We start from the raw sequence: 15,368 nt of genomic DNA, 5'->3' as shown, positions 1-15,368 counted from the left end.
AATAGAGAAGACTTGGAGTACTTTCCCAAGGTTAATTCATTTATTAGTCAATAAACACTGTGTGCCACATACTATATTATGTTTTGGGGATATGGTGATGAGCACAGTCTGAGCTCTCAGCAGCTCCCCAGTCTAGTCGGAAAGACTGGAAAGTGAAGTCATTTCCATTCATGAACTTAGTACTCTAATAAAATAAGTGCAGACAGTAGAAGCACATGGGGGAGTCACCCAGTCTAGTTTTAGGGGTTCAGGAGTAGCTTGTCAGAAATGATGTCTGAACCAAGGCTGGAAAAGGAAGTAGTGGTCAGGTGAAAGCCCCCCTCTACAATACTGACTACCGTAATGCTTCATGAAAGCGCTTATCCTTCTGAAGCCCTGGAGTTGTTGCTGGCCATTCTTATTAGATGTTACCATAACATTATTTCAATAGCATTTGTGCATAGCCCTGTTAATTATTTTATTTCTTTTCACCAAATGGTAATTGTTTACTATCTTTCCTGTGTACAGTGAGCTCTGTAAGAGAAGGTACAATATAATTTTTTTCTGGTTCCATAACTCTTACCCACATGCCTGATAGCTGACCTTACTTACAGTCCTTGAGGACTACAGGGCTGCAGGAGGTGATTAAGAAGCCCAATTTGCCACAGGCAGCCTACCTCTCATTGGTGCAGCTCATAGGTTCGTCAGAGAATTCATTGATAATGCTTATAACAGTGGTAATAGTAATAGCAGCTGCCATTTATTAAATACTTTCTATCTCATTTAATTTAATTTCATGTAATCATTCAACCCTTGAGAAATAGCTAGTATTATCCCCATTTTCAGGAAACAAGCTTAAAAGAGAAGATTTATAAAAATACATAAATTTATCGAGCACTTGGAGTATATAAAGCATCGTGCCAAGCATGCTGCTTTGGTGGGTGTATGACATGGGTATGATATGAGCACCACTGTCCTACTCATTGTAGGAGGTTTTGAAAAGGCCAAGGCACTTGACAAGATCACATTACTAGAAGTGGCAGAACAGCGGTACAAACCTAGATCTGCTTTGATTCCAAGCTCATTCTAAACATTGAAATTTTCACTTAATTCAATAAGTTATACTTGAAAATGTAAGCAGATAAAATATCCAGAAGATATAAAAGGATATAAAGTCAAAAGCCTTTTTTCCATCTATGTCCCTGTGCCAGCTACCTGTTTTTTTCTGGAGGCAACCAGTGTTCACAGTTTTTTGCATTTCTTTCAAGAGATAACTCAGTGCATATACAAGCAATATGAATATGTGTTCATGTTTTCCTAAAACCCAGTTTTTTTGTGCCATCTATTGTGACTTTGCCTTCTAGAAAAACTCACTGAATGCACTTCCTTCTTCCCACTCATTCTTTATCCCACCCTTATTAGGCTTTTGGTCCCACTATTCTATTAAAACTGCTTTCCTCAAGGCCACAACCTCTGCCTTATGAAAGCCAGTGACCAGGTCTCAGTCCTCATTTTATTCAGCTTAGGAGAACATTATACAATTGATCACTCCCTCCTCCTTCAAATGATTTTTTTAAAAAAAATTCTCACCTGAGGATATATTCATTGATCTTAGAGAGAGGAGAGAGAGAGAGGGAGAGAAACATTGATGAGCTGCCCTTCATATGCACCCAGACTGGGGATCAACCCCCCCCCCTCCAACCTATTGGTTACAGGACAGTGCTCCAACCAACTGAGCCACTGTGCCAGGGCTCAAAGAATTAAAAATAATTTTATCCTCACCCGAGGACATGCCCATTGATTTTAAAGAGAGGGGGAGAAGCTTCGTTGTGAGAGAGAAACATTTATCAGTTGCCTCTACCCCAACCAGGACCAAACCCACCACCTAGGTATGTGCCCTGACTAGGAATTGTACTGTGACATTTCAGTTATAGGATGACATCCCAACCAACTGAGCTACCAGGTTAGGGCAGGGCTCACACAATTTCTAAAATTTTTAGGGGGGTGACACTGATTAATAATAACATTATATAAGTTTCAGGTGTAAACATTATTTTTTATTTTTTAAGTATATTTTATTGATTATGCTATTACAGTTGTCCCATTTTTTTTCTCCCCTTTATCTCTCCTCCGCCCTGCAACCACTTCCCTCCAGCATTTCCCTCACTGCCTTAGTTCATGTCCATGGTCATACATACAAGTTCTTTGGCTTATCCATTTCCTATACTCTTCTTAACCTCCCCCTGTCTATTTTGTGCCTACCGATTATGCTTCTTATTCCTTGTACCTCTTTCCCCATTTCCCCTCCATCCTCACTGACAACCCTCCATGTGATCTCCATTTCTGTGATTCTGTTCCTATTCTAGTTGTTTGTTTAGTTTTTTTTTGTTTTAGGATCAGTTGTTGATAATTGTGATTTTGTTGTCATTTTACTGTTCATATATTTTTTAAAGATTTCATTTATTTTTAGAGAGAGGGGAAGGGAGGGAGAAAGAAAGGGAGAGAAACAGTAATGTGGGGTTGCCTCTCACACACCCCCTACTGGGGGTCAGCCTGCAACCCAGGCATGTGCCCTGCCTGGGGATTGAACTGGTGACCCTGTGGTTCACCGGGTGCCCGGCGCTCAATCAACTGAATCATACCAGCCAGGACTTACTGTTCATATTTTTGATCTTCTTTTTATTAGATAAGTTTCTTTAACATTTCATATAATAAGGGCTTGGTGATGATGAAGTCTTTTAACTTTACCTTATCTGGGAAGCTCTTTATCTGCCCTTCCATTCTAAATGATAGCTTTGCTGGATAGAGTAATCTTGGATGTAGGTCCTTGCCTTTCATGACTTAGAATACTTCTTTCCAGCCCCTTCTTGCCTGTAAGGTTTCTTTTGAGAAATCAGCTGATAGCCTTATGGGAACTCCTTTGTAGGTAACTGTCTCCTTTTCTCTTGCTGCTTTTAAGATTCTCTCCCTATCTTTAATCTTGGATAATGTAATTATGATATGTCTTGTTGTGGTCCTCCTTGGGTCCAATTTCTTTGGGACTCTCTGAGCTTCCTGGACTTGCATGTCTATTTCCTTTGCCAGATTGGGGAAGTTCTCCTTCATTATTTTTTCAAATAAGTTTTCAATTTCTTACTCTTCCTTTTTTCCTTCTGGTGCCCCTATAATTCGGATATTGGAATGTTTAAAAATGTCCCAGAGGTTCCTAACTATCTCCTCATTTTTTTTTTAATTCTTGTTTCTTCATTCTCTTCCAGTTGAATGTTTGTTTCTTCCTTCTGTTCCAAATCATTGATTTGAGTTCTGGTTTCCTTCCTTTGATTTTTGGTTCCCTGTATGTTTTGCTTTATTTCACTTTATAACCTTTGCTTCTTCCTTTATTTTGTGGCTGTACTCAATTATTTCTGTGAGCATCCTGCTTACCAGTGTTTTGAACTCTGCATCTGATAGGTTGTCTATCTCCTTGTTGCTTAGTTCTTTTTCTGGAATTTTTTTTAAGATTTCATTTATTTAATTTTAGAGAGAAGGGAAGGAAGGGAAGGGAGAAAGAGACGGAGAGTAACATCAGTGTGTGGTTGCCTCTTGTGTGCCCCCTACTGGGGATCAGTCCAGCAACCTAAACATGTGTCCTGACTGGGAATTGAACAAATGACCCTTTGTTTCTCAGGCTAGCACTCAACCCACTGAGCCACACTTGCCAGGGCTTTTTCTGGAGTTTTGATTGGTTCTTCACTTGGGCCATTTTTCTTTGTCTTGGCACACCAGTCTGGATGAATGTTTCTTCTTTAACTCCTTGGTTGTTGGACTTCCATACAGTTCAATTTTCTGGCAGTTCTGGTTGTTTTTTTGTTTTAAAATTGGTTGTTTCCTTCTTTTGGTTGTGCAAGGAGGCCAAGTGTATCAGCTGACATCTTTCTCTTGGCTGGAACCTCAGGCATACATCTTTATAATAGGACATCTGTACACTCTGTCAAGCAGGGGTGTCCAACTCATGTCCCAGGGACCACATGTGGCCCAGGATGACTATGATTGCAGCCTAATGCACAATTGTAAATTTACTTACAACCTTTTTTTTTTTTGCTCCTCATTTTTTGTTAGTGTTTGTGTATTTAATGTGTGGCCCAAGACAACTCTTATTTTTCTAGTGTGGCCCAGAGATGCCAAAAGGTTGGACACCCCTGCATGCCTATTGTGTGCCTACTGCCTGAAGTCTAGTCTCCTTGTGTCACCATATATTTGACCCCCTTTACCCTCTTTATCCTTTTGTCATCCCCTGCCTGCAGGCCCCCCCCCCCAGCCACCATAGATGAAAATAAATCTACCAACACATGATCTGCTTGGGGAGGTAAGGTGGCCAACCTCTCAAAGGAGAAGGGCCAGGAGCCTTTTCCTCAGTGGGCTTTTATTGGGTTCAGTTTTCACAGGAATAGAGGTAAAGCTCATCAGTCATTGTCAGGCAGTAAGGATCAAACAATAGATAACATACAAAGAACTATGAGGGCTTATTCTGAGTCAGAGTCAGTTAGCTAAAGGGCTATAAAACTTTAGGGAAACAAACTCATTTCATGCTTCGACCCTTATCAGAAAACTGAGGGCATTCTTAACAAAGCAGGTTTCACAATATTTTATGCATTCTTTCTTAGGCCTGATTGCCCCCAGGGAACCCGCCCTTTCCAGCACAGGGCTGCACCACCTTCCATCATTATTTCAGGCTTAAGGCATTGTTTCAGGCTTAAATCAGGCAGGGGAAGCAAGGCAGGCAAGAGATTAGGAGACTTCTCACAGATGGAATGAGGACTCAGGCTACGTCTAAGCCAAGGGATGAGGGTCCCTCACCTTTTTTTTTCTATAGGTCCCCAACTCCTTCCCTGAGGGCCCCTTCATGACCATTGCTTGTCTTAGGTCATTGGGAATCTTACCCATCATTGGCTAACTGGTTGTGCACTGGGGGCCAAGCAGGGTTAAGTAAAAGGGGGCAGAGGTGGCACCTCTGCCAGGGAGCTAAGCTTTGTCTCCTTAGTGGTTTAGGGTCCCAAGGTCTTTCACTCAGCCTTGGCCATGGGTGGGTTACAGCTTGTAAAACCAGGCAGGGTGGTTCCCAACAATCCCTCTTCCCCTGTGGTAACCACCATTCTGTTGCATGTATCCATGAGTTTGTTGCTTTTTATTTTAAATTCCACATACAAGTGAAATTATATGATTTTTATTTTTTTCTTCTGACTTATTCCACTTAGCATAATTCTCTCATCCATGAGAGTCCATCCATGTTGTTGCAAATGGCAGTAATTCATATTTTTTATGGATGAGTAGTATTCCATTGAATATGTATACCACATCTTCTTTATCCAGTTCATCAGAAGGAATGGGCCTACATCAAACTAAGAAGCTTCTGCATGGCAAAAACAAAACAAAACAAAACAAATCAACAAAACAGAAGGACAACCAGACATTTTCTTGACCTGGTTTCCAAGACCCTGTGGACTTCATTTTGCTCCTTCCTAACTAGCTGGTGGCTCTGCTGGCTTTTTCTCCTTCTTCCAGACCCTGAATTTTGAAGTTCTCCAGGTTCAGTCCTTAGCCATTGAATACTCTCTATCCCTAAGTGATTTCTTTCCAGTATATATTATATCTTTATCCTAAACTTTTCCTTGAATTCTAGACATGAATATCAACTCCCTTTCAGCATTTTGAAATGTCAGGCATACTTGAATATCTAAAAAATCTTCATCAGAACTTTTTATTTTATTTTTCTCACTAATCCGTTTATCCTCCAGGTTTCTTCATCTAAGTAATGTATCACAGTACCATTCACCTAGCTCTAAAAGTGGAACACTTAGAAGTTTTCTTTATTTTTCTTTTCCTTAAGTATCATATCCAGTCTTCACATGTGCTGTTTGCTTTATATTAAAAATTTTCCCAGTATCTTGCCTTTTCACCTGGCAACCTCTTCCACTCTGGCCCAAACTGTCATTAACTCTTGCCTTGACTGTTTTCATTTTCTTTCTAAAAAATCTCCTTGTTTTGTCTCTGCATAATCTATGTCTATACAGAGTTGACTTTTTGAAACATAAATCAGATCATGTAACTCTCTCGCTTCAAACTCTCCATTGGCTCTTCATCACACTTAGAATAAAATTCAAGCTTACATGACCTGGCCTTGCTTATATCTCTGCCTCCTCCTAGGACTCAACTCCTGTCTGTTCCTGCTTCCAGCCACACTGGCCTTATTGCTGTTCCTCAGGTAGGCAGAGCTTATTCCTACCTTGGGCTGTTGGAAATGCTTCAGTTGGAAATGCTTCCTCCTCAAATCTTAACATCTCTTACTTTATTCAAGTCTTTGCCCAAATGTATTATCAGAGAGGCCATGATCTCACCTCTTTGTTTTTCCCTATAGCACTTATCACTACCTGAAGTTAGGTCGGACATTTACTCCTTGCCTTGGTCAGCTGTCATTGTTGCAGATACAAACTGTATGATGGATGGGACCTTTACCTTTTTAATTAATGATATTTTTGTTCCTTTTTGTTGTTGTTGGAAGAGTCTTTGTCTGCCTTGTCCACTAATGTTTCTCTGGTGCCCAGAACAGTGCCTGGCACACAGTGGATGCTTAATGAATATTTGTTGAATGAATACATGTGCACACAGTAACTTTATAGACCCCTGGTAATAGACTTAAAAATTTGCACACCCTGCAAAAGACTTTCATTTTCCTATTCCCCATCCAAATTACAAATACCAGGCTTAACTCACTTACATATTTGTATTTATATATCTATTTATATCTTACTCTTTACATCAAATATTCCCTTTTTTTGTGTCTGGCCATATGAGACTTTGATAATATTACTCCCTATAACTTCATATATTTTCTGTCTTCCAACAGCAGGAGAAAAGCTGAATGGGGTACAACCAAGCCCTAGAAACCAACAGGAAATGAAGAATAATGTGGAGAAGGTGCTACAGTTTGTGGCCTCCAAAAAGATTCGTATGCACCAGACTTCAGCTAAAGGTCAGTGCCTCTTTATGCTCTGGGTCTTCAGCTAAGAGTTGCTGGGTTGTGTAGCCGAGAGTTCTGACAGACAGGAGGAGGATCAGGCTCATGGCCTCATGTCATTTTCCTATGAAGAACGTTCTTGGGACAGAGCAGTTATCAAAATTTGACTACTTTGGAAACCTGGGTGAAGATAGACCATAGACATTCTCTATTCATTTTAATTGAATAAAAGTTTACTTGATTGTGCATAGGACATAAAATAGACAAGAAATCACAAAATTGGGGTATTAAATTTAGAATATCTATTAAGTTATCAAAAGTGAGGATAGATTGTTTTTCTCAACTTCTAGAATTTCATGACTAAGAATTATTTCAAATCATAACAGCCTGCATTTTTTTCCATCTAGTTTTCCAGATGGAAAGTATTTTCTAGCATTTTTTTTTGACATCACAGAACATTCTTGGCAGATTGAAAGGGGCTCTGTAACCTCTGTGCATGTGCTCTCCTACAGCCACTCAGCCAGAAGAGGATACTTCTCAATCCATTTTGAGCTCAGGCTACCGGGAAGAATAGGTGTAGGTATCCTCAGAAAGCTCAGGCTCCCTAGTCCTCTTGCCATTTCTCTAGAATTGATCGTAATCTGGTTCTGTTTCAGCTTCAGATTCTGGGCCTGATTACCTGTGGCTCTGGTGAGAATGGGGGCAGGCGGGAACACCCCTTTCATGCTGGATTATTGATGTTCTCTGTGTTGGGGTCATTCAGGTAGGGTAGAAGCTGTCAGTCAGTCCTTTCAAAACCTCGCATATTTAAAAGGCCATGAAACAAACAAAAAAATATAGAATTTACCTATTTTTTTTACATTAACTTTCACCAGACCTATCACATTTTTTTTCTGCCTCCATTCCTCTCTTTTTCTAGGGCAAATTTAAAATGCAATAATCTTATCTGGTCCTCATGAGGGGTGGGCTTGGGGATGTGGCCCATTAAAGTCAGCTATTTTGAGGGAAAGCTGCCACTCGGGACACCATTGTCTTTTACCTAGTGAAGTGCAGTGGCTCCCTGATTTAGTCCCACTGCATTGATTTCTGTCTTCCTTCTGTCTGCTCTCCACACTGCAGCCAGAATGATCTTTCTAAGAGTGCATGTGCTCATGCAGTACTTTGCATATGAGGGTCCCTAGGATAAAACCCAAGTCCTCCCTATGGCTTATCATGCTCTTTCTAACCTAACCTCTGATCCATCTCCTCATCTTTCACTCTCTCCTCCTACATTCCAAGCTCTCACTACGCTGGACTTCTTTCAGTTCCTCTACCACACAGCTGAGCCACAGAAATATGTGAGTCACATGTGTAATGTAAATTTTCTAATAGCCACATTTTTAAAAAGAAAAACATGAAACTAATTTGAATAATAAATTTATTTAATTCAGTATATCCCAAATATTATTTCAATATGTAATCAATATAAAGAACTATTAATGAGATTTTGCATTCTACTTCTTATACTATATCTAAGGAGATATTTTTCATTCTCTTTGTGTGTGTAAGTTAAGTAAGTACTACACTTACAGCCACTCCAATTCAGACTGTTGCTGCCTTTTATGGGCTCAATGTGGCTAGCAGGTCCCATATCAGCCAGTGCAACTCTTGTATGTCATGCTTTCTCTTGCCTCTAGACCTTCATACTTGCTATTCCCTCTTCTTGGAATATTCCTTTCCTTCTCTTCCCTCATCTGATGAACCACTATTCATCAGTCATGTCTCAATTTAGAACTCACTTCCTCTGGAAATCCCTGAGTCCTTTAGACTAGACAAGATGACTCTACTCTGAGCCTCCAAAGAATCCTGTACATCTTCTATCATAACATATTACTGTACTTGATTGTAATTGCTTTAAAATCTTCTCTGTCTCCCTGTTGAATGCAGCTTTGAGAGGACAGACACCTTGCCTGCCTCACTCACCTTTACCACTAGCAAGTACATACTGAGTAAGCGAGTTCTGAGCTCTCCACCCCACTCTGAGGACTTCTCGGTCTGCTCTGTCCCTCAGATATTGTCGAAGGAAACCTGAAGTCTATCATGAGGCTGGTCCTTGCCTTGGCAGCTCATTTCAAACCTGGTCCTGGCAGGACAGTAAGCCAAGGACGGGACTCCAGAGCCCCTCTGCAGAGTCACCAGCCACACTGTGCCACTGCTGTGGCCCAGGGAGCAGCTGCTGCCTTGGCTGATGTGTGTCATGATGTGTCACGGTCGGGACGGGATGTCTTTCGATACAGACAGAGGTAAGGGTAGAAATCTGAGGATGGCAACTTGACTCTCTCTGATATTTCTTCTCTTAAATGGTAGTGTGCAGTAGATGAAAATATTACCTAAACAGGTGCACTGTGCAGCAAAGAGCTTGAGGTAGAGGCTGTTGAGAGCACTTCAAACAAGAAAAGCCCTTTTTATTAGAGAGCTGTGTTTGCATTTAGCAGAAAGTACAGGAATTACATATGTTATGTTTTGCTCTGGTGCCCAGAATTTTAAATACATGCCTGTGACACTGTGTGTTTTCTTCACTGGGAGATATATGGGAGCAATGTTCCAGTTCATCTGGGAGAGTCTCTCCTGGGACTGTGTCCTGAAGGTCAAGCTGTTCTGAAGTTATGGAGCTTTGGCAGTTGTGTTTCTGCTAAGCATGACCCTGAGATATAGAGAAGATTGGTGAAATTACATATTTTTGTGTCAGTCTTCCCTGCTAGGTTTCAAGTATCTTTAAGGCAGGAGCTCTGCCTTATTTATCTTTTTCCCCACAGTGCTCATGAAGTGGCCATCTGCCAGTTCTTCTTGAGTTGACCTGAAGGATTGACATCCTTTCCTTTGTTACTGTCCTCTGTCTTTAGGAACAGCAGCATGGATGAGGAGATTGAGAATCCATACTGGAGTGTGCGGGCTCTGGTGCAGCAGTATGAAGGGCAGCAAAAGTCCCCGTCTGAGTCTAGCTGCTCCAGGTAACTGTGGCCTCTGAGATGATTCACTACTAAAGTCCTAGCTCAAAGCTGAATTCTTGGGGATTCTCAGGGTTCTTGGCCTGTCGTCCTCAAATAGCAACACGACAGGCCATAAAGGCACCCAAACCCTTCCTCTTTCCCTCAGTTTACGTTGGACTTTAAAGGGGTAGCCCTCAGCACCACCTCGTGTTTGTGCTGGGAGGAGGTTAGGGTGGGATGCTGGTGAACTTCCCACATGTGGAAGCTTTGTGCAGAGCCCCAGTGCCAGTGCTTGGCTGTGTCCACAGGAGGGCATGACTGGGACCTGTCATGGCTCAGCCTGGTGGTTCTAAGGTTTGTGTATCAGCTGCCAGTATTTATGAGAACCAGTTCCATCGCAGTGTTTCTCTGCCTGCAAGGGCTATATAAAGCTCATAGCAAGAGAAAATGAGAAGAGTTGTCTTAGAGCATTAGAATGTTTGTAACTTTCATTTATAGGGCTGGGAATTGTGGCAGATTAGTACATATTTGAGTGAGCTAATGATGTATGTGACTCTAGCTGAAAGGCTGTCTATATACCTGAGAGCCAAGTGCAGAGACCAAAAGAGGACATAGTGTTCTCATAAAAGCCTGATCAATGCCAAGTATAGTGGCAGGAAAAGACTCCTTTCCTGGCTCCTGTAAACCATGCTTCTATAAACACATCTTTAGATCATTTATTAAAATGATTATTTAGATTATTTATTAACTTCATTTCATTGTTGAACCATATTTAATTTATGTGATTCTGACCATTTTTTTCTTAGGTCACCCCAGCTTAACCCAGTTAAGCCAAATTGTTCTTTATCTTCTATGTATTGTGTCTTTGTTTTTCCCTCTTATTTCTTTTTCTCATAAAGTTTCATCTTAGCTTGAAGTGCAATTTCCTAATTTATTGATGTCACATGAAATTCTTTCTAGCATTTTACTATATTGGTAACCTTGCTCAACTTTCCTTAATTTTCACATTTAATATGTGTGCTTTCCCCCACTGTTATCAGTTTGTTTGACAATAGTTGGTTTAGTCTAGATGTGCTTTGTTAGGTATAACATTCACATAACATAAAATTAACCGTTAGTCATTTTAAAGTGTACAGTTTAGTGGTATTTGTAATGTACAACCATCACCTCTATCCATTTTGAAGACATTTTCTTCACCCCAAAGAAAACCGATTTCTTCCTTGATTGCCACTTATGAAATTGGAAAAGTCAGTGTTCATGCTACCTGCCACTGTCAAAGCCAATAAGTAGAGACAAGGATTGAATCGTTGTGGGTGCTTTATTCAGATGGCTGTAGATCTGAGGAGATGGTGGGTTATGTACCCTGAAAACCATCTTAACATCTCATCTCAAGCTGACTCTTTTTATAAGGATAAGAAGAGGGTAGGTAAGGGGTTTTGAATTCAGGAAAAAAGTAGGTAAGGGGTTTGGAATTCGGGGAAAAGGTTCATCAGATAAAGGCTGCAGTCCAGCGATTTTTCTAGCATCCTTTAATCTGCTGACCTATGATTCCTTATCTGCGACCTGGGCTGCAGACGTTTTCTCCCTGGAGTACAATAGCTCAAATACCATCTCTATGTCTTGCAGTCCTCCTGGGGCACAAAGGTTGAATTGCTTGCAGGCTTCCTAGAGTCAGGGTTGGTCCAGTCCTGTGTTCCAATTCCTGGAACGACAGCTTTCTATGTGCATTAATCATTAAGCTTTTTAGTTATAAGCTAAAGCTTAAAAAATTTTTAACTCTTGAGTTTCCCCATCACTTGGCACAGAACCAAAGGATGTTTCACTGTATACTGAGATCTATGGCTTCCTGCATGGCTACAGGCATTTTGCTTTTCTGTGCCATCATGATAGTGCCTGCATTAGGTGGTGGGTGCGGGGGTGGTGAGGCGGAGAGAGAGAGGAAGGGGTCTGGATTTCTTCCTGAGAGCACCTGCTTTCTCTCTGTCAGAATGCAGACTGGGGCAGAGGCAGGAGGGATGATGGTGACAGTTTTCTAGGAGGGGCTCAGAATAGTTTACATTCCTCTCTTTCACTCCTTTCTGATTTTATTATTTTCTTCTAAGCTCACTTCTCACTCAGCTCATTAGGGTGCTCAGTCAGCACACTGCCTCTCCCTTAGTTTGCTGGCTGGGACCAAGCAGGCTTGGGCACTCTCTGCCCCTTCCCTCCACCCTTGCTCAAGGGTAGCCTATCTAATGATTCAGTGAGTGTGAAGGCCAGGAGATCCCCGAGGTGTGACTCAGAACAGAGGGAAGTTTAGGTTTAGATTGGAAAGATAGCGCTTAATGTCTAATTCCATGCCCTAGATCCTCTAGAGACACTCTGCCCGCCTGTTGCTTCCAAGAGAGGCCAGCCTCTCTCTGTATCCCAGCAAAATGCTCCCTAGTTGGTAAAACAAAACAAAAACAAACAAACAACAACAAAACACTGAAAAGCCTGAGAGGAAGGTGGGAGGAGATGGACGTTGGAGGGTCGGGGTGAGGGGGACCATATCCCAAAGGAGCTGAGTAATCCCTACCCCGACCTCTCTGGCCTCAAAGGGAGGGCTCTGGGTTGAGAAGGCAAGGTTTTGAGATCTGGGAATCTCAGGATGAGGACCACAGCCCCCTCTGGGGATGCTGGCCACCTGTGTGCCTGCCCCAGCAGTAAGCCTGGCCCCGCCTCTGCCGAGCTCTGGGCCGCGGTGCCCACCTGGGTTCAAGCCTCAATACCCAGCCACGTGTGACAGCTTAGGAAGGGGCGGGGAGGGAAGGGCAGGGAGGGCCAGGGGTGGCGCTGCGGAGCTGGGGTTGCCTGCACCCTTGCTTGCAGCCCGAGACTCGACCTGACCGTGGAGCCGCAGGAGCGTTTCTGGAGGTCGGAGATGGGTTGAGATGCCCGCAACCCGCGGCAGCCCCGAGCCGCTTGGCCACAGAGACCATGATGCGCCTCCAGCCGGCAGCCTGTGAGCGGACGCGGATTCCGCCCAGACCCAGCTGCAGCTGTGTCTGAGCCGCCAGGGCAGCGTGCCTCAGACCCGGGAGCATCGCGGTCCCGGAGCTGAGACGCCCGCCTCTCTGTCCTTCCTTCTGTCTTCCGTGATCGATAGAGGCCGGCAGCTCTGGTTGTCGGCCTGCCTGCGGACTCATTCTTTGGGCCCCAGCTGGAGGAGACATGCCCGAATTCGGGAGCGCTGTGACTCTCAGCCTCCCACTTCACCCAGGGAAGCAGGCTTGCTGAAGCCGAGCCAGGACAGGGACCATGGGAGGGACGCAAGTCAAATGGTGAGCTGAGGCCACTTTGGTTCTGAAGGTGGGGACATAGGTGGGAGCTGAGCCAGAACTGGAGGATGCTGTTGGCCAGAGGAAGACAGGGGTAGTGGGGGCGCTATATTGGGGAGAACAGGCTGCTGGCTTGGGATCATCACTGTGAAATACCGTAGGTTGGGGGAGCTGGAGCCAGCGTAGGGAAAGGCAAGGTGGCCCTGTACCCTGCCTTGTCTCTGCTAAGGGAAGGCTCTTGAGGGAAGAGGATCTCTTTCTCATCATTCTTTACCAATTTTTTAAAAATTGATTTGACTGTACTTTGCAAGTATCTCTGCTTGTCTGATAAATTAAGGTTGGAGAGGTGTTAGACCTGTGGGGATTAAGAAGTATATTGACTGTTCTCTGATTTGAGAGGATTATGATGGCAAGTGGGAGATTACTTGTTTATAAAATAAGGTTGTAAAGCTAATTGGGGAGAGCCTATAGCATATAATTAATTAGTGTGAAAATACTTTTCTCTGACTTGAGGCAGAGGATTTAATGCACATTTAATCCTCGTTCATGAGGTTCTTCTTGCCTCAGAATTTTTTTTACCCCTCAAGTCCTTTCTGTTTTAACTTGGCCATCTAGTTTCATGGTCTTAGCTCTCTGGCCTCACACACTGGCAGTCTCAATTCAAGAATGAGAAATGTTGTTTTCTTCTGGCTGCTCTGCCACTCCCCTGGTGGGGTTGGATATGCAGACATCCGCCTCCTTCTGCCCGTATATGGGAGACAGCTCACTCAGGAGGGAGGAGGTGGAGCTGAGCATGCGTCTCTGCTTTTAGGAAAGCAGTTTTCCTGCATCTGAGGTTCACACCACCCTTCCCAACCCCACCTTTGTCTCACACATTACCCACTGTGGTCCAGCCAAATGCAGACAGTGGGACATGTCACTCATAGCACTTTGTCAGCTGAGAAAGTCTTATTTCTCAAAGAGAAGCAGCTGTTGCAAACCTCTTTCTGCACTTGGATTCCAATTTCTGGAAGAAGGCAAAGCTGAGGCCTGAGCAGTCATAAACCTGTTTCTTTATAAATGACATAGTACCTTTAGACTAGTGTTTTTCCAGCAGCTAATTCACATTGGCCTGGAATCAGATTGCCTATGCAGTGAAAGGTGGACAAGAGTTCCATAAAGCAATTACCTTTTCTAAATACCACTTCTTACCACTCTTCATCCCTCATGCCTGTTCAGGTTGTAGATCTATAAATATGGTTAAGTGCTTTTCTTTAATTTGAAGAAGCAAAACAATTTTAAAAGTTTCTGTGTTCTAATTGGGATGAGAATGTATTACTGGTGAGGTCATTCCCACTGAAGGCTTTAAACTTTGGACAATGACAGGGATGAGACCCTAGTCCTCTAGTTGCTTCATGGGGTTTGAACTCTCTAGCCACATCCACTGTGCTTGCCTCTTGTTTTTACTGTTTCTAGGAAGAAGAAATGTTAACTCCTGGTTGTGGCTGTGAGGATTAGCCTGGGAGACTTCAGGGGCACATTAAGTGGGTCAGTGAATACTAGACACTGTCACTGTTGTCTAGGTGATGGATTTGTAAAGAATTCTTGAGAGGGGGCTGGGCCTGCAGACCCCACAGCCCCTGAGATTGTTTCAGTGCCGATGTTCTCAAGGTGCAGTGGAAAGAAAAGTGGCTCTTCAGATGGAAGCATTAGCTTTACATCCCCATCTTGTCTTATAGATTTGCTTTTGTTCTGGAGATTTAAAATTCCATCTCCCTAAAAATATGAACATTTCCTTCCAAGACTAGTAATTTTTACTAGAACTTAAGAATTGTTGTGAGTTTTCTGATCACAGTTTGAAAAGTGTGATAGAAATATAAATAACTCTGGGAATAAATCAAGTAAACAATTTCCAAGCAGGCCTTTTCCCCTTTTGACAGACCTGTTACCCTTTTCCATATTATGTTCTAACTTTGTTGATATATCACTGCCCCTTCATCCATCCTGGTACTGTCCACACTCTACAATTTCTCCCTGCTGAGGTGCCTTCCACTCCACTCCCTTCTTCGGCATCCAGAGCTGACTTGCTATGATGACTCTGCTGATATTGCTTGTATCTGTGAAAGATCAATGTATTGGAAACAGGTT

The 15,368-nt window shown here is 42.8% G+C and overlaps 1 protein-coding gene across 4 annotated transcripts in view; it reads left to right on the top strand.

Moving 5' to 3' along the window:
* The window catches only part of DIXDC1 (DIX domain containing 1), a 71,641-nt gene that overhangs the window by 31,653 nt on the left and 24,620 nt on the right, over window positions 1-15,368 (top strand). For 3 of the 4 annotated variants that reach the window (XM_036028569.1, XM_036028568.1, XM_028514484.2), the window contains exons 3-5: window positions 6,863-6,988; window positions 9,024-9,255; window positions 9,856-9,963. In XM_036028569.1, the coding sequence (XP_035884462.1) occupies window positions 6,863-6,988; window positions 9,024-9,255; window positions 9,856-9,963 (466 nt within the window). Of the gene's footprint in view, window positions 1-6,862; window positions 6,989-9,023; window positions 9,256-9,855; window positions 9,964-12,751; window positions 13,245-15,368 lie in introns of those variants that run through there. The other variant, XM_028514485.2, reaches the window with a different exon arrangement.

The sequence above is a fragment of the Phyllostomus discolor genome, chromosome 6 (genome assembly GCF_004126475.2).
Source record: "Phyllostomus discolor isolate MPI-MPIP mPhyDis1 chromosome 6, mPhyDis1.pri.v3, whole genome shotgun sequence".
NCBI lineage: Eukaryota > Metazoa > Chordata > Mammalia > Chiroptera > Phyllostomidae > Phyllostomus > Phyllostomus discolor.
The sequence above is the reverse complement of the archived record's forward strand: the minus strand, read 5'-3'. Positions and strand labels throughout refer to the sequence as shown.